The 27,751-nt window shown below is 36.5% G+C and overlaps 1 protein-coding gene across 1 annotated transcript; it reads right to left on the reverse strand.

Moving 5' to 3' along the window:
• Positions 1-5,116: 5,116 nt before the first annotated feature.
• On the reverse strand, positions 5,117-27,751 carry LOC149926619 (substance-P receptor-like). The gene is made up of 5 exons (XM_090157723.1): positions 26,954-27,751; positions 24,783-24,883; positions 12,462-12,552; positions 5,359-5,468; positions 5,117-5,264 (listed from the first exon to the last, which is right to left on the reverse strand). Exons 1-5 carry the CDS (start codon positions 27,749-27,751, stop codon positions 5,117-5,119), a joined length of 1,248 nt encoding a protein of 415 aa, XP_090013849.1.

Consider the following 27,751-nt stretch of genomic DNA (forward strand, 5'->3'; position numbering starts at 1 on the left):
ACAAATGTACCAAGGATTAATGTTTTTATTCAATCAAAACCAAAAAAACACACAAACCAAACACGGGGGGGGGGGAGGGGTTAAACTATTGGGATTCAATCAAAACCAAAAAACAAGTTGGCAAGCCAAAATATACCTCTCCTCGGAAGAGGTTTTAATTTTCAGTGAAGCGTAACTGTATCCGTGGTTCTGCGGTAGAACGCTCACATGTCGTGCAAGAGGACTCGGGTTCGAATCCCGGCCGATTAAAATTTAAACTATACTCAATGACCAAAAGAGGGCGCAGGCCTGACAGACAGACACGGTGGTTGTATAACCCCTCCTAGGGTACAAAGTCCCCTCGGAGAGGTAAAAACTTATAGTTTATGAGAAAAATACGATGTCAGAGCTAAATCAGACACCCTGTATATTATTTTCCCATTTTTAGTTTGAAACTATTTTTCGCAAGATGGAAATAAGAATATCAGCCACGACTTATTTATAAATAAATTTTATATTATATGTTGGGTCTACAGTCACTTATTTTCCAATTTGGTCAAGATTTCCACCTATAGGATGTAACGGGGAGCCGTATCGGGAAGCCTCGGTGGGTTCGTTTACGTTCATAGTACCCTCGGGAGTGGAGAGATGGCGCCACCAGTCCAGCGGCGGTCGGCCGTATCTGGAGTTCAAGGGTCGACAACAGCGGGCTTTCGGATGGATATAAAGAACGTGCTGGAGAGTCCGAGGTCATTACGAATCTGGGGACCGATCAACGATCGACCTACCTCCTGTATTAGTTTAATTTGTAATCGTTGGCTTAATAAAGAGTTTTAAGAATGAATCCTGTGGTTTTAATTCGGTTGGACAATAAGTAACTCAGTGACCAAACCTTGGTCCCCCGTACCCCTACAAGGGTACACGACGTTAGGAGAATTAGTTTTCTGGGAATTTTATTTATAGGCAAAAGGCTGAACATACAAAAACCACAGCTTACTTTAATAATGTCATATATGTTTTTCAACAAATATGAGTTTTATAAAACTTTCCAAAGGCCTGAAGTCTTATAGAAACTAAAATGCAGTTGACTGAACGACGCTCATCTAATGTTGCTAGGCGCGTGCATCACATTAAGGTGAAACTCTTTGGCGATCCTCTCAGTAGGGGCGCTAAAATCCTGTTGCTCTAAAATAAAAATTTCTAATTTGATAAAGTAACTGAAATGTGAATCAGGAAACAGTCCAGCAATTTAACGAGAACATTTTTCATAATTTTATTAATAATGATTATACTTTACAAAGTCAATGTCAGAGAACATTCATTATTTACGTTCTTATTTTTGGCTTTTCTTTTATTTTATTAACATTATTTATTTTTCATTTATTTGTCAAAGTAACTTTCTTTAGATGGAGCAGTTCCTCATTAAAGATTTTTCTTTAGGCCGCGTTCATTAACGCAAAGTATATAAAGTTACCGTTGTCTTTAATTAAAAGGTAGGAGGTGTCCCGTATTATGGCAAGCGGAAGTCCAGAAACCAATTAACTAAAATCCGGATAAGGTAGACACATAACACTTTTAATTAAGCTACATTTTTAATTATCCAAATGCAAGTGGTTTTCTCCCAGAACGATAAGAAAATATTACAACTTATGCTATACAAATAATTAGTTACTGAAGTGCGTAGGTTAAAGATTTGGCAAAGATTAATGTCGTTAATTTTTTTCCTTTGCTCACGCTATTCATTGTTAAAAACTTTATATAAGTCTAGCATAAGAAACATAATAACAATAAGTATGACATTTTTCATGGTTTCAATGTTAATTTTCTGACCGAACTTTTTTCGGCACTTACAACTGAACTGGGCAGTTCGCTATCGTCCTTGGTAGTAGCATTTATACGTTTGGAATATCTAAGGACTCATTGGCACCGGGCCACTAATACCCCTCGAAAAACGCGCTGGGTTTAAATAACGTCGAATATAAGACGTTATAGAGCGTTTTTTTTTTCAAATTGATGTCGCTAAGAACCCTCGCCATGAAACCTGAAAACAATTTTAAGATACCCCTATCTATTCCCCGTAAAACCACATATTTATAGGCTTTAATAAGAGCACAAAGTAATAGAACATTTTTCTTGGAGACAAGATTTAATGTCGAATCCGCTCCGAGATTTAGTTAACCACTGCCAGACCGAAAATCTCGGTTGTAATGTATTTTGGCTTGGGAATATTTTAGACAATAAGCTCTGTACCGTACCAAACCTTAATTGCGTAATAACTCTGAAAATCAGTTTAGTAATATTAGTAATAACAAAAGTGACATAAGACCCAAAAGTGTGTCAACTCTACCTTCGCGCCCGTTAAAATATTTACTGAGAGCTAGTCTCACAATAGACTACATAAACTACTAGTTGGAATAGTACTAGTAACTTTATATTTAGTCTATGGTCTGCCGCGATTTTCTCTCTTCGATTTATTTTCCCGTAGACATACGTTCTAAAACGCCTCACTCGGCGGCGCTGAAGTGGAGGAAATTACAAATTTTGATGACGTATTTTCAACCCCCTCTCCCACTCCCTCTTTTTACTTCGCGACAAACTCTCATTAAACATTATACCGTTCTGACACACTTTTGGGTCTTATGTCGCTTTTGGTAATAACAAAAGTGACATAAATACCAAAAGTGTGACAATCCCTGTACTTTCGTATGCTAAAGGTTTAATGAATGCTCGACTCGAGATCGACCACATAAAAGACTATTTATTGTCGCCTCTCTGGATCTTTTTTTAGTTAATCCAAAAAATACACTAACTTTGACCAGTGCTACTTAGTTCCCCCGTTCCTCACTACGAGGCGTTATTTGTTGGTTTTAACTTCCTTCCCTCCCCAAGGCACAAGGTTAGTAAATTTTAGGCTATAAAAGGTTGCCTCGATACGCTGGGGTTGCTAAGGGCTAAGGTTGGTAACTTCGTTGCTAACGAACATCGTGACGTCACTGAGATGAGATACTATAGAAAATCAATGGGATCTCATCTGGGTGACGTCAGCAATAGACGAATTTTGGAGGCAATCCAAAAATTATTTCAAACCGATTCTCGATCGAGACCCCGTTGCCCAAGGCATACTTTCCCTTCTCCCCTCCCAACTTGTATTTCGCTCGTAACATTCATTAAAAATTAGGTCCGATTGACACACTTTTGGTAATTATGCCACTTTTGGTAATAATAATATAGTAATAATTTTTATTAATAAATAATAATAATAATCAGCGTAGGCCCAAGTCATCTAGCGACTATTAAAACAATTAATTCAATTTAAATTGCGTAGCAGGGTGGTGGCCAGCCGTTCATGCCACAGTTCTCTACACTCACTATTACAGTTAACCTCAGCAAGATTTTATGGAAGTCATACTTATGTTATTATGTTAGTTATGGTCTAGCAGACGACTTTAGGAGCCAAGAGTTCGATTTTGGTAATGTAGATAACACTGTATTGTATACGCACAGGGATAATTATCAATCATTTATATGACATTCGTGAAATCTGACGAACAAGACGGACGGAAATGTAATTCATAAATGCAGAGTTTCATAATTAACGCACCCAATTATGCTTATTTTATAGCTATAGCTACCAACGGCCAACTGATCACGTTATTCAGGTCGCAATTATCCGAGGTCTGAAGATATTCAGGTCGCAATTATCCGAGGTCTGAAGATATTCAGGTCGCAATTATCCGAGTTCTGAAGATATTCAGGTCATAATTATCCGAGTTCTGAAGATATTCAGGTCATAATTATCCGAGTTCTGAAGATATTCAGGTCACAATTATCCTATATCTGAAGATATTCATGTCGCAATTTTCCGAGGTCTGAAGATATTAAAGTCGCAATTCTCCGAGGTCTGAAGATATTCATGTCGCAATTCTCCGAGGTCTGAAGATATTCATGCCGCAATTCTCCGTTGTTTGAAGATATTCATGTCGCAATTCTCCGTTGTTTGAAGATATTCACGTAGCAATTCTCCGAGGTCTGAAGATATTCATGCTGCAATTCTCCGAGGTCTGAAGATATTCATGTTGCAATTCTCCGAGGTCTGAAGATATTCATGTCGCAATTCTCCGATATCTGAAGATATTCAGTCAGATCAGGTTCATATTTTATATTCCCCTCACTCGGCAATCTGATCTCAAATTGTATATGATTCATTATCATTATCCCATGTAACCGATCTGAACTGGTCGGCTATAATTCATCTCATCAGATTCAATTAGCTAAACAGTTGTCGAAGGAAATTTAATCTGGGGATATGTTAAATCGATAAGTGTGCATCTGAAATAAGCTCAGTTCGGTTTTTCTGTTAGCAATGAGTTCATAATATATCAACGTATATTTGATATCTGATCTATCATAATTATTTGATCAGGCACATATGTTATATGAAAATCGATTGAAAGCGGTATTTATAGCTGTATTTTGACAAACATAAACTTAAAATGAAAAAAAAAATTATCGACGGAGACCAAAATGCAAATTGCAATTTTACAAAAAACAGGATCAAATGGTTTAGAAGGTAATTGTTAATGGCTTCTGCTTTTCCTGACAATAAATAAACGTTTTCGAGAGTGATTTGTCTCGTTCTTTTCTTTAAACTTATTTTATCAAAACAGTTGCGGAAAAATTCTTTAAAAGATTAAGGCGACGACTAGACGACTAATAAGAGCATTAGAGACAGTTATTCACTACAAAGTATACAGGTTGGAAATCTGGCTTGGAGAGTTTTTATCAAAACAAACCTATTAACAGCATCCGCGGCTTTTCAGGTTGATCCCATGACGCGCGCCTTCGACAGCGTTAAATATCGAGAACGTGGTCGCGTGGTAACACTGCCCGGCTGTTTCCAATTTGAATACAAATTGGTCGTCTTTAGCTTCGTCGTATTCGAGAATACCATCTGGTGGAAACGCGAAACCTTTTGAGCTTTTCCATTTTCAGCGGAATCACGATACGCATTCCGCAAATATTTCAATCCACCAAAATTAGGAAAATTTAGAAGTTGGATTTCACATTTTTACGGTTGAAATTTGAATAATTACGAGAACCGAAGAAAGGTCTTTGTTAAGATTGGAAATTCGGAAATTCACAGAGGAGACGAGTTCCCCATATCGCATTCCATTTCGAACTTTCCATTGGAATTTCTCGGGGTCAATTTCACGTGTACCCTCAGACCGCCCGACCTGTCGTCGAGACGCACCAGATTGGTTTCGGACATCCGGCTCACGTTGGTTCTTCGAATATTAAATAAAAAAGATTTTAAAGGTTTGCTGTTTTTTACCTTCATAGATGGCGCTCAATAAAGATCGAGTTGATTTGGAAATATACCTGAAACTGTGTTTGGTGGAACGTCCAGCCACTGAATCGTTTAAATTCCCGTCCTGACTTCGACCGTAAAAGCAAGGGAATTTTCTCCTGAATTCCCTGTTAAATCTCTCCTGGAAAAGCAAAGAAAAATAACTTGTGTAGAGCGACTGGCAAATAGGCGCTTCAATAAAACTCTTCTCTTTTTACTCTACCACCCCCCGCGTGGCGAAAGGCGATCGCTGATTGAAATATTTCCGGTTCGTCGGTTACCAGGGAGGCTATTCTATCATTCTCCGTCAAAAATGTCAATGCGCGTGTGTCGAAGATGCTTCTATCGAAATATCAATCTATCGATAGTATTTGTCAAATTCAAAATCTTGGCGTTCTGTAATGCCAACGTTAGTCATTTTAATGGAATCCTACCACATACGGTCGTTTCTTGGAAATTTAAGCCTTGGGCACCGAAAATAAACCGATATTTTACGTCCGCTTAAGCATAAAATTTAGTTTATGATTTGACTAAAATATCGGATATAGCGTAACTTGCTGCCACCTAGGAGCAACAATTACAACACCCCGCACAAGGAGAACGCAACCCGTCAAAAGTCGTGGAGTTTCTTGTGTACGTTTTTCATTGGCTAGACGCTTTAGCGCCTGCTGCCGTCGGACGGCGAAAATTCGGAAAATGTCTTCCCCCCGCCCGTAATACGTTCAGCGTAAAGGCTCGTGACGCTCGTCCAATGAAATTCGTACACAACCCTTCGTTAGCGTGTTTAAAGGCTAGCTGCGTTCTCCTTGTGTTTGTTGCTCCTAGCTGCCACATACGGTCGATCGTGGAAATTTAAGCCTTGGTCACCAAAAACAAACTTATATTTTTAGTCCACTTAAGCATTTATTTTATGATTTGACTAAAATATCGGATATAGCGCAGCATACTGCCACTACTTAAAATTGAACTAAAACAATTGATAGTTTGATATTTCGATATCCACCCCTTCTCCATATGCCCATTGCCCTTTTTGACGGATCAAAGTTTTTTTGTCAATTTTGATTTTTTACAGAATAGACTTCCAGATTCACCTGGCTTGAAAAAGAAGTCAACTGCAATCGATACTCAGGGCCAATCAAGTCAATTAGGTTTAAAAATGCATAAACGGCGACCAAAAAATGTAAACCTCGTAGATTCGAAATAACTGCCTCGCGTCAATAGCAACTTTGATCTCACGCTGTTCGCGACACAGCGCGTCATCAAAGTTGGCCGTGATAGGACAATACAGCGACTAATGGAGGCCAATTTTTCGGAGGTCACGTGCTGGAAGTGGGTAAACGCTTCGTTACAAAGTCTTTAATCGGAAAGCTACCAGAATTCGAATCTATAGTACGGAGTTCTATATTATCTTTGGTTCGGCTTAATACAGTTATTTCTCTCCGACGCAAAAATTATCCGTTAGGCCTAACACGAAGTTTTACGGTCGACGCTCACAAACTCGTCGTTTTTGAGTAGATGGCATAAATAATTACTAGCGAATCTTTGAATGGTTTTATTGAAGTGCCTTTCGCTTACAGGGAAACAAACATTAAGAGCGAAGCCCTTTCGCTTACAGGGAAACAAACATTAAGAGCGAAGCCCTTTCGCTTACAGGGAAACAAACATTAAGAGTGAAGACCTTTGAGGTACGATTTTATTGGCACCAATTTCAAAGTTTTGGTGGCTAGGGGATAAATACCGACGAATTTATTTATTTAAATTTTTTTATTACGAAAACAACTTCTAACGCTCTTTAAAGCGATGATTAATGTGAATATTTGGAGAAAATTCGGCATAAACAAGAAAAAAATTGTATTTTTCGCGGTATTTAGATAATCTAAAAGTTCTACTTCTCAGACTATTAGCGCCATCTGGTAAGGCTACGGGTGTTTAAAAATCGGCATCTAATGGCTTTACCCTTTTCAAATGTTTCAAATGGGGATCGGCCTTTTTAAAGAGGTGGAAGTACGGCTGGAAAAATACCAGATCTGTGAAGAGCTTCTTGAATTTGACCCAGATTTTTCAAACGCCGTATTTTCGAAGATTATAACTGTAAAATTTAAAAGCGGGGCTAGCTATTGAAATTTATTTAATACATTGATACCTCTGATTATCTGAAGTTGCGTAAAAGCCCCCTGCAAAACCAAAGCCACCCTACAAATCCATTAAACACTCTACATCGATTTAAATATCAATAAAATTGTGGAAAATAGAAAGAAGGGAGAAGATCCTTTCACAGGAGTAATGCCATTAGAGGGCGACCCGAAGACTTAGCAGATGGCGCCAGCAGTCGGAAACGCCGGAACTTTAAATTATCTAAAAACGTGGAAATTTAAGAATATTTTCTCAGTTGAACATTTGTTTATATATTTTACCACAGCAAACATCGCTTAGAATAGTGTTAGAAGTTTTTGTTTGTAATAAAAATCACTTTCCTACTTGCTAAAACGTTCGCCAACCAGTATATCCAAAAGAACTTAAATAGAACCGCTAATGGGTAAACATTTTCTGATTCTTTATTTTACATATTTTTGCTCCACTTTACCGTTGTTTTTCTTTCATTTATATAGTTGAAAGGGTTATTATGAGCAACATCACCGTATTTCCCGTTATGCACTTACGCACGTGCGTATTGCGGCACATTTTTAGTCTAGGGGCGGAAAATTTCTTTCTTCAAATAAATTGTTTATTTTTGTTTGTTTGTTGTTTAATTTTAAGGGCGCCATTTTCATTAGTGCCTAGGGCGTCAAATTTGTAAATCAGACCCTGATGAGCAAGAATGTAATTATTTCTACCATAAGTGTATAATATTAACATAAGTGCGATACTTCCTATTCTTCCATTGTAAAAGTTTTACTATTAATTTTAAGAGCTATTAACTGCATTACGGGCTTCGTCGCCGTTTTGCGTCCGCTTGCTCCCGCGTCACACGTCGCCTTAGACAGCACCTCGCTAGGGGGAGATTTCCATCTGGTGATGACGTCACTTCGTTACTAGCTCTTAATAGAATATTCCACAAAGTGACAAACTTATGGAACCATATTATAGACTTCTGTTTCTACTTTGGGAGACTGACTAACAATTGTAAGTAGAAATGATTTTCAACTTGGCTCCGAATCCCAGTCATATTCTTGAGTAAGCATCAAAATCTAGCCTATATGGTGCGGCGTTGATTGGCTTTTCGGAATCACGTTACTATTAACTTATTAATCACGTGGTTTCGGGAAGCCAATAGATCTCAGACAATTCGCCTTTGCCTTAAGTCCTCGGAAGGTTCTGCCACCTATAGACGCTTTTAGAAGCATTTTTGTAAACTTGTTTTACTTTTTTGATAGAGCCGCCACTTGCTAAGTTTAAGCAATAAATCAAATCAGCCCTGAATCTCATTGGTTTCCTAAAACTGACGTCATCCGAAGCGATTGAAGCCATTACGGTCAGGTTCTCCCGAAATAACATTTGTAACATAATTACTCATAAGTATGCCACTGGCTCTATTTCATCACTAACGGTTCGTTTGACAGATATTGCGTCATCCGTACCCTACGTAATATTTGACGTCATATTTGATGTCATATTTGACGTCATCGAATCTCAAATGCCGATTATGCCATCGCACAATTAGCTCTACGTCTGATAAACCAACGGCCATTATTTTATTAAACAAACCGGTTTGACCAACCAAGGCTTAGGAGCTAAAATGAACTATAATATACTCTCAAGTGCTGTTAATGCAATTAATGTGCAAATTAATGAAGTTTTCGGAGACTCAGGTTCTAAAATAAATTTGCATTGTTAAATAAAAGATCAGGTGTATTTGAAAAAATTGTTGAAATTCAGGTTGAGCTTTTCTGGGGCATCTACAAAGTTGAAGTCTTTGGCTTCTTTGCAGATTCTTTTGAGTATAGGCCTAACTCTTCTAGGCTTGGTACGGTTTTTAATAACGCTGATGGAATATCCCACTTCGACGACCTGTTCCATTTTCGGAAAGCGATCACTGAACCGTATTGGTAATTTTCCCCAACCTTTTCTTTTTCTAAACTACTCATTATTTAACTTCATCCGCACAAGCCGAGAGAGTTTATAAATTTCAATAAAGCTACATTGGTCTAACTAAAACTTCGACACCAAAATTTCCTTTTAAATTTAGAGGTTTTCCATTGGCTTAAATACATATGTTAGTAGCCAATACTGTGACTCCCAAAATTACTAGGATGAATAAAAAGGTTAAAATCTAACGTAGTCCACCTTTTTACTGGTTCGTGGTGAAACCAACCGTTAGTGAAGATTTTTACAGTGGCATACTTATGAGTAATTATGTTACATATGCTAATAATATAAATAAATACATTTTTGATAATTCGCGACCGAAACGAGTCTAGGTGGCGTAACGGCGCTAGCTTCTCCGAGGTAGCGCCTACGATATAGTGTCTACTACGGACAAACTAAAAAGTCATAAGAACGTTTTTCTTAAATAAACTTATCAAAATATAAGAAAACGATTCAAAAATTATATTAAAATGCAAATCGCATTATCTATTAAGTCAAATTTACGAATAAAGATGTGGAAAATCTAATAACGTCTACTTTAGCCGCTACCAATCTAGGTTCCAATGTCGAACCAAAGGGGGCGCACGGTCCGCACCGAAAGTTTTCGGTGGCGAATAGTAAAAATTTACTTATAATTTGGATTTCTTTCAAATTTTCTACTGAAACCAACAAAATGGGCTCATTTCTTTAACAGGTGATCGATTATAGGTTTACTTTTAAAAATTCTAATCTATGGACGACTTTTTTATTTAGTTTGATTTTCATTTGAGTACTTATACCGGATTGAAAAAGCGACGTTATTATTTCAATATTACAACAATATGAAAAGCTTGTTGAAATAATTAAAAATCTCGAACAATGTAAACTTATCCATTTTCAAGCGCTTCCCGGGGACTTAAAGCAAAGGCGAGTTGTCCGCGATCTATTGCCTTTCCGAAACCACGTGTTTAGTAAGTTAATAGTCACGTTATTCCGAAAAGCAAATCAACGCGAGAAGCTCCCAATTTGCCACGCCTTAAGGGGGGGGGGGGAAGACTACAGTTACCATTGTCTACTTTCGCGCCATTTCAAGCTGAACTATTTTAATTTTGTATTTTAACTTTATTTGCAAAGGCAAATAAAGATATTATTATTATTATTATATAGTTCATTACTTCCCACATATACTTTTACTCTTAAGGTTCGACTTTTACAATAAAGATTGAAGTGAGATTGGAATAGCTCGTAGCACGCGTCGCGATAGACTTCATCGCCATCTCTTTTTAATAAAAGAACTAAAAGCTACCTATGTGAGAAAATTCAGTGCGTTTAAGGATTTATTTTGATGCTTACTCAACTTTTTTCATTTATACGCTAACGACATTTAGTGGGAGCGAATGCAACTAGACCATAGGGCGCCAAGTTTCAGGGTCGCCTCAGTGGTAAGGAAAAATAAAATTAGGGGCAAGCAAGGGGGCGCCATGATCGGATCTCGCTCCATCCTAAAACTTGCCTCGGGCCGGCACTGCAGACAGGAGCCGCTACTTGCTTTAAAATTGTGACTCTATTTTCGTTGATTTCGGGGCTTTGTGTCACCATTCGTCTACTTATATAACTTATCAGTATTTTCCAGCAGAGTTTATGTTTTGTTTTTTAAAAGATTTTGGAAACCCTAGTTTCGTGTTATTAATTTTCATTCCGATATAAAGCCGTGAATTTTATCCGGATTAGCGTCTACGTATCTGTTTATTTTCACGTTCAAAATGTGACAATTTAATCTTGGAATATCCGGTTATTTTTGACACAAAGATTTTTTCTTTAGGAATTGTTAGTTTACCAGTATCGCGAAATACGAAATACAAATTGTTATTTGTGTCAGTTTTTCCCGACCGAAAATAACACTAGATATAACACCGATTGCAAAATATTTTTTGTATTGGTTTTAGAGGACATATTTTTTCAATTTAAGATGAATAAAATGCGTGAATAAAGCTACAAGTAACATAATAAGCATAAGTTAGACACTTGCAGCCTTGTATATCGCATACCCCTGTTGAAATATTCGTGAAGGAGTTTGAATCGTCAAAATTCGGAAGCTTTGTATTCATTATAATTTATTTCTACTTGTCAGTCAATATTGAAATTTATCCATTCCATGAAATTTCAATTTCAACTTGTGTAAATATAATATTTAGCACTTAGACACGATAAACCTTTTTAAGTCAATTGAATGTTAACAATTTTATTATTCATCTTTGTGAAAATATAATATTTGAAATATTTGGCAATTAGACACGATAATACTTTTAAACGTCAATTGAATGTTATCAATTTAAGAATTCATCTTTGTGTACATATAATATTTGAAATATTTGGCAATTAGACACGAAGCTAATGCTTCTAAACGTTAATTGAATGTCACGATTTAATAATTAATCTTTGGGTAAATATAATATTCGAATTATTTGGAACTTAGACACGAAGATAATTCTTTAAAGGTCAATCTTGGGGTCAATTGAATCTAACGATTTATTAATTAATTTTTATCTCACCAAAGTAAGCGTTAGTCAGTAATTTAACAGCTTTAAATATTAAAGTATACTTTACGAAGTCGCTACTAGATGTATTTCGATATATTTTTTAGTGACACCGAAGAAAATATATTTTTCAAACCCCGGAAATCATTGTATATTAACAGTACATTTTTTACAAGAGAACCTAATTGATGGAGAACAAAATCAACCACTAATGAACACCTTTGTTTGTTCGAAGAAAACAGGTTCATTTTGGTTTCTCCTTTGGTCAAAAGAACACGGACCAAAAAAACTAGAAGATGACAATCAATTTTCGAAGAGAGCTAGGCTTTGTCAAAGTTATTTTTTTTCTTTCCGGTTATTTCGTTAACTCGGCTTCCATTCTACGAAGGGTTTCTCGTTTATTTTTATAAATGAGGTTTACAGAAACGCTCCGGGAGGTTTTGGTGGTTTGGCCATCTTAGTATTTGGGGAGACCATAGATCCCCCCATCTCGTCAATTTCTACGAAGAAAATTGAATTGTCCCGTTACTTACGTTGTAGATGGCGTAGATGAAAGGGTTGCAGCAAGAGTTACTCATGGCCAACCAATGGAAGCTGAACCAGATAATATTGATGTATTTGAAACTGAAACGAGATTAGAAGAAAGTTTAAAGTTAGTCGATAATATTTCATAATGTTGTTAATTTTCCGGAAAAATTAAATGCGGAAATATTTACAGAAGTTTTTACGGAAAAATCGGAAAAATAAAAAATTGAAACATAAATTACTTTTTAAGGGATTTTAATGTTTTTAACTTTTTATCGATATAAAATGTATAATAACAGTAATCATACTACAAAACATTAATAGTGTTACATTATTAATCAGTTTAAACTAGTCTAGAGGTTTAGTTTTACTTTTAGATTAGGCGAAAATGCCGCTTTATTTAAATTGGCAAACAATATATTAGACTAATCATGGAATTAAAACTTTTTTTTATTTTTTTCGGAAAAATACGGATAATTTTCCGGAAAAAAAGGCCTCGGTAATTTTCCGCGGAAAATTTTCCGACTAAAGCCTGGTTTTCACTGGGCTAAAAAACGGCGAAAATTGTTTTACGCAAAAATATTTCCGGCGGATTTTCCAAAGCTTTTCCGCACCTGGTTTTCACTGGGGATTTTTTCAAGCGGTTTGTAATTTGGCGGTTTCGAAAATTGTATCTTTACTGACTCACCGAATTAAAATGGACGCCACAGATAGCTCCAATAGCAGTCCACCGATTTTCTTTCATTTCATGGTTTTTAAAACATCTATTTGCTTTGTCATATAAATAAGGATAAGCGCGAACCTCTTCTATGAATAACTCCTGTTGACTACCATTCATTCTTTTTTGTTTAGAAGTCATCGTGATAAACTGACTAAATTACAATAACAATGTCTAACAAATTGAATCAAACCGAGAGTAGTGAGCTAGTGACGTCAACGCATGATCTTCACTGATTGGTTAGCACATTGCGTTGCGTTTTAAAAATTCGGAAAAATAGAACTTCCATTCCGCGCTTGTTCGCGGAATATCGCGAGCTTTCCGTAAAATTTTGCGGAAAATATTTTTCCGCAAACGGCGCGGAAAGCCAATTCCGCTGTTCTTTAGCCCAGTGAAAACCAGGCTTTAAAATACTAATATTTCATCTAGAGAATAATTTAACCTTAATGTTGAGACGTCATGGTAAAATTTCCCCCTAACGCGAAAAGGAGCGAAAGAGAAACGTCGCCGGGGGCGCTTCAATCGCTTGCGAATACTTATGTTTTGGTTTGATTTTTTGGAGCGGAAGGAGCTTACTTTTAGGTGGTGAGTGGGATTACTCATTCTCCCGAAATCAAAATAAATACATTCTTCGAACGGCTGCGAAAAAAGAAGTATATATACTTTTTTTATAAATAAACCTTACAAAGTGCTTCAATAAAACACTCTCTTTTAGCTTCTGCCTTCGTGGCTATAAGTTGGATATAGCATTATAGTACGGGTAAAAGAGGCTAGCTCACCGGCAAAATTCGTCCCAACTTGCAATGTGGCCTAAAAATTCTATTTTGGTGTCTACTTTGAGGATGCGATGCGATGTGGACAACACAGGTTTTTTTTGGGAGTTGGGGCAAGGGGGCAGGAGCCCGCGAAATTTGCTTTCACTGAATTGGGCCGTGTTTGGTGTTTTTCCCGATGGTAAATTTCACCCTGAGTCGAATTTGTACTGAATCACGTGGTTTTTTCTCTAATATGAAAAAATAAATCCCCAAATGTTAAATTTAGCAATCGAGTCAAGCTGGGACTAATAGTTTCGGAGTTATGACCAAAAGTACACTAAATTTATTTTTTTCGAAATTTCACTAAATGTTGAAAAATTATATCAACCATTTGGCCAGGATAATAATCAGCTAGGCTAATACCCAAGGCACCACCTTAGGCCTAAGTCATCAAGCGACTTTTGAAGCCTTTAATTCAGGTGGCCGGGTTACAATGCGTAGGAGGGTGGTGGCCAGGCCTGCATGCCACGCGTACGAGCCAACAGCTCCCTACACTAACTATTACCGTTAACCTCAACAATATAACCATACGTGTTATTTTGTGCCGAATCGAATGAGACCAACCGCAATTCCGTAGGATGAATCGTTTCCAAGTTGTAACGAAATATGTGCCAACCATAAATGGTGTTTTTTTTTCAAAAAGTTTCGAAAATATTCACGTAAACCGCCACCCGTGTCTAAAAATTGCTCCCCGAGGCGTGAAATAAACAAGTTGACCTAAAGGTCATGTACAATATCTGGATTAAAAAGTAAGTTTATAATCTAAAAAATGTAAAAACAACACCATCGCTCTTCGGACTATATTTATTCACGCCTCGAAAACAAGTTGGCCCGTTAGGATAAGTGTTTCACGCGCTTCCATAGGGCCTTCCACTCTATGTGAGTGGGTTACTCATGGCAAAAACTTAACGACAGGAAATGTTTATGGAGAATCTCTGTTCAGGCTGGTTTTCACTAGGATCAAAACTCCACGACTCAAAAATATTGTAATAGGCCTAGCGGTGATTAGGGGCGTATTAACCACTAGGCAGAGTAGGAACGTGCCTAGGGCGCCAAAACTCTGATAAAGCCCCACGGGGGAAATACTTGACTTGCACCTACTTAAAACAACGCCGAAAAGGTAAAAAACAAGTCGTACGACGGTCAGAATACACACAATACTTCTAATGTGTTAAGTTTGTTTGAGCTATTCACAGCAACCTGCAACGCCGGTATCGCAACCAAAATATATCCACGGTCACATATATACATTATAACAAAAACAGTTCTTCGAACTGAAAAAAACAGTTTAGAGCTCGTTAAATGTGCAGCCTTAAAGGGACATATATTGTTTTTATTGTTGATTAATATGTCAAATTCATTTAAAGTATTAAAAAATATTCCTGTGAACAACAGAATGACGTCATTCCGCCTTTCAAATCACAGTCCACTGCTCCTCCAATTTTTAACACAAAATCTTTGATCCAATTTTGCCCACAAAGGTATCCATATTTATATTTATTTTCTTCCCTACACATTTAACATAAAAAGTTATAAAATTTATTCTTTTTATTATTTTATTTTTGTTGCAGATTATTGCAATAAATAAATAATAAATAATAATAAATTTTAAACCTTTAATTAAAAACCTTACTTAGAATTAAATTTAAGGAACGTATTTGCAATTCTAGGTTAAGTGTAAACCACAGCTATTCAAAAATATAACTCTCGTGAAAATTGGACTTAAATATGTAGATTTTTAGGCGAAAATATTAAACCACCAAAATTGGGGTCCCGTAAATTACCCTGAAAACTATACTTACATTTAATATTTACTGATATAACCGAAGTTGTAGGTCCGCTGAATCCTAACCTATCCAATAATATTTTTTTTAACGTTATCGGACTTAATTTTAAACAAAATATCTACCACATAAAGGAAATCACCGAAAATAGTAAATTGGGCAAATTCCCAACTTCTTGGGCTCCGATTTGAAAACTTTATAAAAGGCTATCAATGGTAATGTCTGTACATCCAAACGAGATATCATTGACACGTCTAGCCCTAACCGTTGAAGAGGTATGCGTGACACGGCGCCATCGGCGGCATCGGCGTCATCGGCGGCAACGGCTACACTGTACGTGAGACTAATACACACAAATCCTTAGGATTGTGTGTAAAAACCATCAACGTTTGAAGAAACTAAAATATATTTATTTATTCAATTATTAAAAACCGATACGCCCCTACTTAGCTGACCAACCCTTTAGACAATGCCTAGGAGCTCACAATTTTTCTGAGCCTAGAGGCGCCGAAAGAGTTAATCCGCCCCTGGCGGTGATATTTTGTATCGACGCTCCCCGTCGTGGCATTTTGGTGCAAGTGAAACCAGCCTTTAGACCTAACACAAATGTTCTTTAGTTGGCGCTTGCCATAGCGGCGTTTTTTCGCTTTTGAAAACCAATCTTTAGGTTGGTCACCGCTTTACGCCCTTGAACCTTCTTTAAAAATTAAAACTAAACTCCTTTGAAACTTTAACCGGAAATACTTTTATAATATTCGTCATAATAAAAATATTATCGTCTAAAAGGTCTCAAAATACCATCGTATGGCTAAGACGTTATATATCCATGATTGACTATTTTTCCTATTTAAAAGATCCTCATTTTGAAGGTCAGGATCACCAATTTAAAGGTCGAAATTGTACGGTTTATATTAATTATTTTGTTATCATGTTTTAGTTTATGTTCGAGATAAACATTTTGAAGGTCAAGATTGCAATTTTCAAGGTTGAATCCGCTATTTACTAAATACTTTTTTAATGAATTCGTCTTTTACATTTGGATACGTTCGAGCAGAGTATATCTAATACGTGGATAGATGACGCTAGTTTACTGACATCGCATCTCATATGGCACGCCATTCAGGTCAAAATTAATAAAACTTGAAAATTTCCTCATTTTTCCAAAAAAAGTTAAAAACATAGCCTTTTTTTTAAAAAAAAAGGTAAAATGTTGATATATTTTCTAATTTTACAACCAAAATCAGCTTTAAAATTTTGGTGCTACGTTATTCCGTATTACTTCCTTGTTACAAATATGAAATTATCAAATGTGTCTGGTATTTTTTAAGTTCTGCCGCATTTTGGGGTCTTCCAAACACTGTGGAGGCGTGTGTTGAGTTTGAAGATCTGAAGATTTTTCACACAAAAAATATTTTTTAACTTTATACATCCCTGAAGGATTTTTCTGCTATTATCGGTTGTCGAATCCCATTTTTTGATAAGGCTTATTACTAAGTCCCTTTAGAGCATAGGTCGTCCATGATTTATTTTACTGTTATACAAAGGGTGCCATCTATGTTTATTATTTCCGCAAAATATTTTAGAAAATATTTTTATAACACAAATTTTTTTCACACACTGAAATACTTTTCTCACACACAGAAATACTTTTCTCACACACAGAAATACTTTTCTCACACACAGAAATACTTTTCTCACACACAGAAATACTTTTCTCACACACAGAAATACTTTTCTCACACACAGAAATACTTTTCTCACACAGAAATACTTTTCTCACACAGAAATACTTTTCTCACACAGAAATACTTTTCTCACACAGAAATACTTTTCTCACACAGAAATACTTTCTCACACAGAAATACTTTCTCACACTGAAATACTTTTCTCACACACAGAAATACGTTTTCACGCACAGAAATAGTCTTTCACGCACAAAAGTACTCTTTCACACACCAAAATATTTTTTTCGATATTTTTTAATTTTGACCTAAACGGCGTGCCATAATCTCACATTTAGCTTAAATGATTAAAAAAAAACAGAATATTTTACAAAACTCATCCAAAATAAATATTTCGTTTTGGCCTTCAGTACTCACCCAACCGTTGAGGGAAAATTAACAAAAACAACACACAAATATTTATACTCAGTTGCAGGTTAAGAAAGGTAAAATATCTAGTACATATGGCGGAAAGATACTATCACGATTTTCCGGTAAATCGGCGGTGGAATTTCGTATTTCGCCTATTTTCTGTTGAATTCCTAAAGGTTCCTACGCCTGTTATATTAATCCATTTTAGAAATGTCTGTTGCGTAAATTTCAAAGTGATCAATAAATATTTACCATAGATTATTATTTTTAAGCTTAAAATAATATTATGCTCCGAATTAAGCTTAATTATTGCGAATTTTTAATATCATGCTCCTAAACAATCATCAAATGTACGTCAACGTGGTAATCTCGGCATTACCCGTTCTATACTTACCCTGGAATCGCCAAACGGGAATTTTTTAGGAATGCCTCACTTGTAGTATAAAAAATAAATTATTACAACTGTTTTTAAATTTTATTTATATTAATTAATTAATTATCACTTTGAAATAAAACGCAATAGACGGTATTTTGAAAAATTATATAACGCACGCTAGTATACTTAGAAATTCAACCGTAAACAAGCAAAATTCAAAATTCCAGCCGATGATTTACCGGTAATTCGTGCAAGGATCTTTCCGCCAAATGTATTAGATATTTTGGCGGCTCTAGCCTAGTGTCTGGATGGTACGATAGATGTCGTTTCCAACTTTGAGTATTAGGTACGATTGGTTGAGATTTTGAAAGCTTTCGAACAGGGACTAAATAAAGGCTGATAGAAGGGAACAGGATGTCGTAGAAGCGAAGTTTGAAAACGTGCAGAATTCATCGCGCAAACCTCAAGATTTAGTTTCCATGGCAACCTTTTCAAAAAGCAAGCTTCAATAATATCTGACACTTGCGAAGTTAGACGGAAAAGCGGATGGTGATGATATTTTGACGTCATACCTCAGCGTGACCTCGGTAGCATCCTAATAGTTACCACGGTAACCTTTACCACAAAGTATCATTGAAAAAATTTTCTATTGAACTGTTATACTAAGTCATACTTATGAATAATTACGTTACTTATGATCATAGCGAAAGAAAGTTTTATCCTCCCCTGCCTCGATAAATTCGTATAAAAAATATTATTATATACAGGGTGTTTCAAAGGTTTATGCAAAAAATTTAAGGAGTTGTAGGGTGTGAGTTGAGAAGTATGCCTGTTTTTTGCCCATTTTCCTACGATGAGTTTAAAGAGCGCCAGAGAGCTTCAAAGTGTGGCCTACTAGCCCCTGTAATTAGGCTGCAACAAGCACAAAACTAAGCAGCAGGGACTTCAAATACTGTTTAAGATTACTTTTTTACGCTGGTTACCTCGAATTGTTTACAAAGTCCTTTTTTACCTATCACACGAACCCAAACCTTAATGTTCGCGTTTCCCTGCTGCTTGGTTTTGCGCTTGTTACAGCCTACTTCCAGTGGCTAGTAGGCCACACTTTAAAGCTCTCTGGCGCTCTTTTAATTCGTCGTTTTAAAATGGGGAAAAAACAGGCATACTTCTCAACTAACCCCTTATAACTTCTTAAACGTTTTGCATAACTTTTGAAACACCCTGCATTTTAGTTAATAATAAATTTAAACATAACTTTTGGAACTTTTACAAACGGCTTCAAACCATAGAAATTAAAATTATATTAATTTTTGGTAATTGTTTGTTGCGTTAGAAATAACTTTTAAAAATACAATTGAAAGAAATTGTGTTTCACTACCGCGAACTTTAGTTTTAACTTTATTAAATACGCTAATATACAATGTTTCATCTTTCCGGTGCCTCTATTTAATATCCCCGAGGAGTCGAAATACGGGCTCTAGTCGGAAATGAACTCTAATTAAATTAAAGATAAATTCAGCAGTGAAACGGCGGTCAAAATAGAAGCCGAAATAGAGAATGAATATTTGTCATTCTCTTAGGGCATATTCTCTGAAGCTGAAACTTTTATTAAACAGAAATATTGAACGGGAAAATGAATGGTTAAAACGAAGGTATCTCACCAAGGTAAACTGAATTTGCCTAGGATAAGCTTTGTCAAACTTTCGCTAGATTTTAATCAAGACAGGGCAGCTTTGCCAGGTCGTTAATTTAAAATTAGAGTACCAAGAGAAGTATCAAGATTTGAATTTGGTCGGAAAATTGACTTAAAACTTGGGCAGGTAGATAATTTAAAATTAACCACGAAAAGTATCTGAAAATGGTTTTAAACTTACAAGGAGAGCCCCCAAGGTGTTTATTTCCGATTTTGTTCAAAGTCGGCCGTAATGTAGACCTATATGAGAGATGAAATTTCCCAAAAGGAGACGTTGCACTACCCATTCGATTTTCCATGGCAACCAAAAATGTTTTCACCACTTAAAACCAAAAAAATCTCCATTTAAAAAAGTATGGGATTTTCTCGGTTTCACAGGGACCTACGAAAATTTTGAAAAAATTTGAAAATCACCAAATGTGTAATTTAGGTAAATGTCATCAAGTTTGGGTAAATTGGAACATTTTTGGGGCAAAATTGTAATGTTTGGTTAAAAAAAGGAAAAAATCTTATTTTTGCTTTAAGTGGTCAAAAACATTATCGGTTGCCATGGCCAATCGAATGGGTAGTGCAACGTTCCCTTTGGGGAAATTTAATATATCATATTGGTCTACATTTCAGCCGACTTTGAACAAAATCTGCAATAAACACCTCGGGTACTCTCCTTCTTAGTTAAAGTTGTATGAGAAAAATTATTTACGGCTAATTCAAATTAGAACTATTGACAGTATTTTTGACAAAATAAAAAAATATTTCAAATTTAACCTGTTTTCCGTGAAATAGCGTAAAATATGGTGCCACTTGAGATAAAAAGTCAAATAAATCGAGGTACGCGACTTTTGAAAGAAATTCTGAATATGAATCGTACAGCGTTTTTCATAGTGCTCCGCAGATCCGGCTGTTTGGAAAGAGCCGAGCCGGCTCTTGCTCTTGAGCCGACGTTGGCTCCTAAAAAACCCAGAACCGGAGCCGGAGCCAAACGTCGGCTCCCAGATTTTTAAGGAACCGCCTCAGGAGCCGGCTCTATTCTCTTAAAAAAACAATTGAAACAATAAATTAACAAATGAACGAATACTACATAATCATTTTATTATGGGTATTTTAATATAAGGAAATACAAAACTCATTTTTAAAAATGAAATTACGCAGAAACACCAAACATTTTGTCTTTTAAACTTTCCATAACAAACTTTTTAAACTCTATACTGCGCTTGCTTTTGATCAGAGGAAGACGTTCCATTATCATTTTCCTCGTCTTTAATTCGTTATCAATATCAATATTAATGACCGACCTATCGCGCTCCATAATAATCCGAAGTTTGTTAAATCAGTTATAAATTGGATGCAGTCACTGACAGGAGACATCCCGAAGTGTAACCCACCGCTTTTGTTCAAACTCGGCGGATTGGTAGGGATTTTATTCAATGGGCAACCGTTTTCCCATGGCAACGAAAAATGTTTTTGACAACAACAAATTGAAATATTCCCATTGAAAATAACCTGGGATTCTGACCTATTCCTAGTCCCCCCCCCTTCCCCCACTGTGAATTTTTTTAACAAATTTCGAAAATGCCAAAAATAGATAAAAGTATACAAAAAACATCAAAATTGATTAACTTTTGATCAATTTAAAATGAGATCTATGCAAAGTTAGTTTGGATAACTATAGGAACTAATTTTTACAGGCAAGTCTTCTTCCCTTTTCTTTGTAATAGATTTTTCTGACTGAAAATCTCTCATGGAAGGACCATGCAAAATACTTAAATACTAGCGCGCTTATTGGTTTTTATATTATTCATAATACTGAAGCCTCTTTCTGCTTCTGCACTTGAGGCTCCAACACAGCATCCCCGGATCGCCACTACCCACCAGGCGGATATCCCTCTCTCTTTAGCACAGCACAGATTCACAGTTACAGAATAGACTATCAAGTATCAACTTCAGTAACTCGGTACTCTCTCATATTTTTTGCAAAAATGTTCATATTTTTATTTTCTAGAAAAGAACATTCCAAGTTTATTGAAAAAGTTGTCGGACAAATGTCCAATGACCCCCCTAAGATTTTGAAAAGTTATCGGACATATGCAAAATTTATCGGACAATGTCCAGTGTCCTGTACTTATTTCATGCCCTGACTAAATGTAGTAAATATAAACCCAATAGGAACACACTACAGAAATTTGAGATTGAAACCGTTTACCAGTCCATACTGAAATTTTAGACAAATGAACGTCAGTTTGGTATACAATAATTGTGAAAGCATACCGCTAATAGTAGACGACTACTACAAAACATTTTCACTATTTGATGCAAAAAGGGAAAGAGCCGGAGCCGTTTTGATCGGAGCCGGAGCCGTGCGGAGCACTAGTTTTTCACTAGGTTGTCCGATTAATTAATTTTTAATATTTCTTTCACAGGTCTTCTTTTTAGTATATTTCAATTATAAGATTAATACTATTACTCTCGTGGTTAGTTTTTCTCAAAATTAGGGTTGTTAAACTTGCTTCACCTTTGCTCTGGCGTAGCGAGGATTGGTACGATGTTGAAATTATCGTACGGCCAAAAAAATTAGCTCGAAATTTACCAGGTTTCGACAAGATCTCCTAAGAGAAGACTATTCTTTTGGATGGAGGCGATAAGAAGGCTTTTGTACCCGACTTTTTTCTGACGGTTTTTTTTTCGTTTCCGTTTTTGGTTCCTATGTTTCGTTGTTCAAGGCACCGCTGTTGCCTTATTTCCTGGTCCATTTTTGTAGTACGCTTGATTTTTTTGGGATTTCATCATTGAAAGACCAAACCTTCTACCAGACTACCACCTCTCTTAAATTAATTAGCAAATGGACACAGATGGCCAAAATATTAATTTGGAATATTGACATTGTGGAAATGAAAAGATTTTTGTCTAGTACCAATTCAAGTCATCGTTTTAACATTTACGCCTAAATAATATTTTTATGTGTAGATAAAATATTCTTCTGTTACTAGCGTTGCCAGATGTACGATAATTATCGTACACGTCGATAATTTAGAGCCGATATAATACGCTTTTTCTGATAATTCTATATAAGCGTACGATAATGTGCGATAATTTTTGAATTTGCTGAAAACCTAATAAATCTGTAACTTTTGATATTATTTTATTTGTTTTAGGCATAATTATAGAGATCGGCGTTTGAATAAGAAATTATCCAATTATTTATTTTTATTCAGAACCGCAAATTATCCAAAACATATACGAAAAACCGATTATTTTTGCATGTTAAATCGTTGTTTATTCGCATAAAATGTTCATAAAAAAACAATTAACCCAACTTTTTATGGTTAATCGAAATTTTGCTGGTTAATTTATTCGTTCCGCCGACCTCTACATAAATATAACCTTCGCTTAAGTTTAACGTCAATATTCAAGCCAATTTTCAAGCTTATGATAATTTGTTTTTCTGAAATCTATAATTATCTGCCTTTGGTATTATAATTTGATTTCCAGGACCCGGCCAGGTTACTTAAAATAGTTTTCGTAATTTTTACTTGGCTTACATTGCAAAACTCAAAGGTAGTTTTGTGGGCGTAGTCAACTCTAGTTATGAAAAATTTACCTCTTTTATTGGTTCCGAAGTTCAAACTAATTAGTTATTGAAATTAAATTTTCCAAAGTTATTTTTAACGCTAAAATAGATGTGGGCTGGTCAGGTCTGGTTCACACGGAAAGTTTGTCTAGTTTGAAAACAAGATAAAACCTGTGTCTGAAATTATTACGACGACCACTTGAATTTCGTAATCATTTTGTAATCGCGATAATCGATCTGTAAATAGGGTAATCAGTATACAGAAGAATGTAAAGTAACCAGCAACCCTCGTACAGGTATCAGTATGTGGTATATCATTTCAACGCAAAACAGATTTTAAAATGTATTAAATCTTAATTCAATCACGGGTAACGAATCAATAACGTTTTATTACGAGTAAATTCGACAAGGTGCCCTGTTTTTAAGCAAAAAGTGAACTGAACTTCTATGTAATTCATGACGAATGAGTAGTGATCGGCATTCGATTAATTTTTTTCCACGAATAAAATAGCTCGGCGATATTTAAATAATATTTATTTAAATAACCAATAGTTGAATAAAAATTGTAAAATGTTTAAATAATCGAAAGTGAATAAGCCTATTATTTAAATAAAACAAACAATTATTTAAATAAATACCACTTTTGTTCAAATAAATGCTTGGATGCGTAAAAAACATAATTAAATAAGTTAAAATTATATTCTTTTTACCAACGTTTTTTAAATAAATCGGAAAATTTGTGGATAATGAATAAACAATTCCGAGCACTACGAATGAGCTACATAAAACAAGTTCAGCAAGCGTAGCTTATTTTATAGAAAGGCCTATTTAAACCAAAAGATAAATAATACCAATGAGAACCAAACTTTAAAATTTATTTCAACGTAATTTTGTTTCGCGAAAATTTTATTCAAGCGGGCAAAATCCGCTTTTAGTGAACAGCCCGTTTGGGAATAATGAATTATCAGAGTTTCAAAAACTCAAAGCTCTCTTTAATAGTTTTACGTGATAATATATTTCGCTTCCGATGTCACGTAGCGTATGAAAGGGATATAGGAGCTATATTAATTCATTCTATCTCACCTTACACTTTATTGTCGATTATTTCAAGACGGGGTTACGTAGTTGAATCACGCGCTATAGACCACGGCGTTACCTCGTTTTAAATTAATTAGAGCTAATGGTCAGTAGTAATTGACTCTTCCCGTCTCACGTATTCTGGAGAGTAGTACTGTTGGAGAGTACTTAGCGCGTATTGGTCCGTGTTGCGGATTTATCTACTTACTCGTTAATGTCCGGGTAGATGTCCTGCACCGCGTTGTACACCTGCAGCGGCAGCCAACAGACGGCGAAGAGCGTCACCACGATGAACATCATTTTGATGACCTAAATGGAATTGTAATGAAATATTTGGGATGGCTCTTTACTCTTCAGTGGATACGGCTCCGTTATACAGGCTGTTTCAAAAGGTTAGGCAAAATTTTGTAGGAGTTGTAGGGGGTGAGTTGAGAAGTATGCCTGTTTTCCCCCATTTTACTACCATGAGTTTAAAGAGCGCCAGAGAGCTTCAAAGTGTGGCCTACTAGCCCCTGGAAGTAGGCTGCAACAAGCGCAAAACCAAGCAGCAGGAACTTAAATACTGTTTAAGTTTACTTTTTTACGCTGGTTACTTCGATTTGTTTACAAAGTCCTTTTTCACCTATAACACGAACTCAAACCTGAATTTACGCGTTTCCCTGTTGCTTGCAACAAGCGGAAAACCAAGCAGTGAAATATATGCACGCCGATGAGTTGGATAAGTCGGACGACTGTGTGTCTTTTCATTGTTTTTATTTTTGGCGCATTTTATATTTGTATTTAAAGTGCTAGCGTATTTCGTTTTTTATTTTTTACCCGCGAATCCAGTAAATGGTTTCCTCCCTGTTATAAAATGGATTTGTATTTCAAAGGGAAAATAAATATTCATTCATTCATTCATTCGCCGCAGGGAAATGTGAACATTAAAGCCCCATTTTCATCGTCGCTGGTAGCGGGTAAAAATCGACAAAATCCGCTTCCGCTACACACTTGTTCACTTACCGCGTCGTTCTGTTTCAAACAGATATTTTAGCTTTATTTTCACGCTTGCGAGTGGCGGATGCGAATTTTGATGATTTTTATCCGCTACCAGTGAGCATGTAAATGAGCGTTTAGGTTTGGATTCGTGTGTAAACAAATCGAGGTAACCAGCGTAAAAAAGTAAACTTAAACAGTATTTAAAGTCCCTGCTGCTTGGTTTTGCGCGTGTTGCAGCCTACTTCCAGGGGCTAGCAAGCTACACTTTGAAGCTCTCTTGACGAATATTTACTCTGGGAGAGTTTTCTCTTTTTAATTTGTTCCCTAAATTTAACCAACTGAAAAATTAAATCTAGGGGGGAGCTGCGCCGCTTTTGGATTATTTATTTTTACCGCTTATATTTATACCGATGAATGAAATAATTTCTCAAAACAATTTCCGTTCCGAATTACCTTTGTTTATTTTTTCCGAAATCCGAAATTTGGGATGCTTCCCAACCGACTTCAATACTCCGTTCTCTCTCAACAAGTACCTTTTTTTTGAATTCAAACAAATTTTCAAAATATCGAGGGAGCCTAGCGGCCAGTTCCAACCAATGGTTGACAGCTGACCCCTTAACCCCCTCGCTCAAATTTCGCTCGCCTGATCTCTTGGCATCACGGGTTTTTTCCAAGAAAACCCCGCGCCACTCTGAATCTTACCTTCGCCTCGCCTTTTTGGCGTCCACAATACAATACAGTATATAAAATAAAAACCGTTAAACATTTCCACAAAAAATACAAATTTTACAAACATTTAAATGTAAATACAAATTTTTACATTTTCCCCAATAATATACACTTAACACCAAATAAAAAATAATATATTTAAAACAGCTAGTCAAAGTTTTCACACTCTGGCGCTCTTTTAACTCATCGTAGGAAAATGGGGGAAAAACAGGCATACTTCTCAACAAATCCCCTACAACTCCTTCAAAATTTTGCATAACCTTTAGAAACACCCTGTATATAGTTCTAACAGGGACCTTTTACACCTTTTAATTTACCTTCCTTTAGAGGTCACCTTCATTTAATTTCTTTCGTATCAACTTTGTTGGCTTACAAAATTGGTTTTCGTAATTTATGACGTATTGAGGGGTCTACAATTTTTATCTTTAATAAATTTATTTTCGGTTTTCATCATACCTTAAAAAATCGCGCTTCGTGGTCATTTTTCATCGGTCTATCGATTAACTATCCTTTTAATAGGATCCTAACGCGGGGCCTTCGAGCCGCGATAAGAAATGAATTTTCGGGTTTTTCGAATTTACAATAAAGTATTAGTTCTTTTAGTTTTACGCGCGGAAGTTTTTAGTATCGATTTAGCGCGTTAACTAGAATGAAAGTGTGGTCTTAACTTACTTTTTTCTTGCTTCTCATAACTATCGCGTCCCTATCGGTTTGAGCGTTTCCTGGAGCGTTCCATTTCTTGAGCTGAATTCCCATGCGCGCGTAGGCGAAAGAAATGAGGCACAGAGGTACGAAATACTGAACGAACACGAGGGAATGGTTGTACCACCTCCAGTTCTCGGGAGACAAGCCTTCGTTCTTGCAGAAGGGAATGGTACCGTTGGGAGCCGAGTCATCCTTCAGGATGGCCACCTTGAGCGCGATCGCGCACGGGACACTCATGGAGGCCGAGAAGACCCAGATGCAAGTAATGATGACCTTGGCCTTCAACGCGCTGGTGCGAGCCATCAACGGATGGATGACGGCCCGGTACCTGTCCAGGGCGATGGCCGTCAGCGTAGAGATACTGACGTTGACGCTCAACACTTGGACGAATGGGCAAAAGGAACACATGAAATAGGGCAAGACCCAGCGCTGCAACAGGGCAGCCTGGAACTGGAAGGGGATCGCGAAAGCCCCGATGGTGATGTCCGCCACCGCCAGATTGGCGATGAAGTAGTTGGTCACCGTTTGCATCCTCCGCGTCGAACACACGATCCACAGCACTAACAAATTACCCAACACGGCTAACAAGGAAATGACGCCGTACAGCGTGGCCAGAAGGCAAATTAACGAATTCGGGACGTCGTAGATCTCCACGCTCTTGCCCACAGTCCCGTTTGGGAATAAAGTCGTCACGCTGAAATTACGGTCCAGCGTGTAGTTGAGCGCAACGTCCAGCGGCTGTCCATTCTCGAAGCCCGTTTCCAT

The sequence above is a fragment of the Leiobunum rupestre genome, chromosome 9, assembly GCF_980474605.1.
Source record: "Leiobunum rupestre chromosome 9, qqLeiRupe1.1.hap1, whole genome shotgun sequence".
Classification (NCBI taxonomy): Eukaryota; Metazoa; Arthropoda; class Arachnida; order Opiliones; family Sclerosomatidae; genus Leiobunum; species Leiobunum rupestre.

Coding starts and splice junctions, on each gene's coding strand:
- LOC149926619 (XM_090157723.1), bottom strand. CDS start 27,751: ATGGAAACGGGCTTCGAGAATGGACAGCCGCTGGACGTTGCGCTCAAC. Junction 24,884..26,953: donor TTATGAGAAGCAAGAAAAAA/GTAAGTTAAGAC, acceptor AATTCCATTTAG/GTCATCAAAATGATGTTCAT. Junction 5,469..12,461: donor TCATCTACGCCATCTACAAC/GTAAGTAACGGG, acceptor TTGCTTTTCCAG/GAGAGATTTAACAGGGAATT.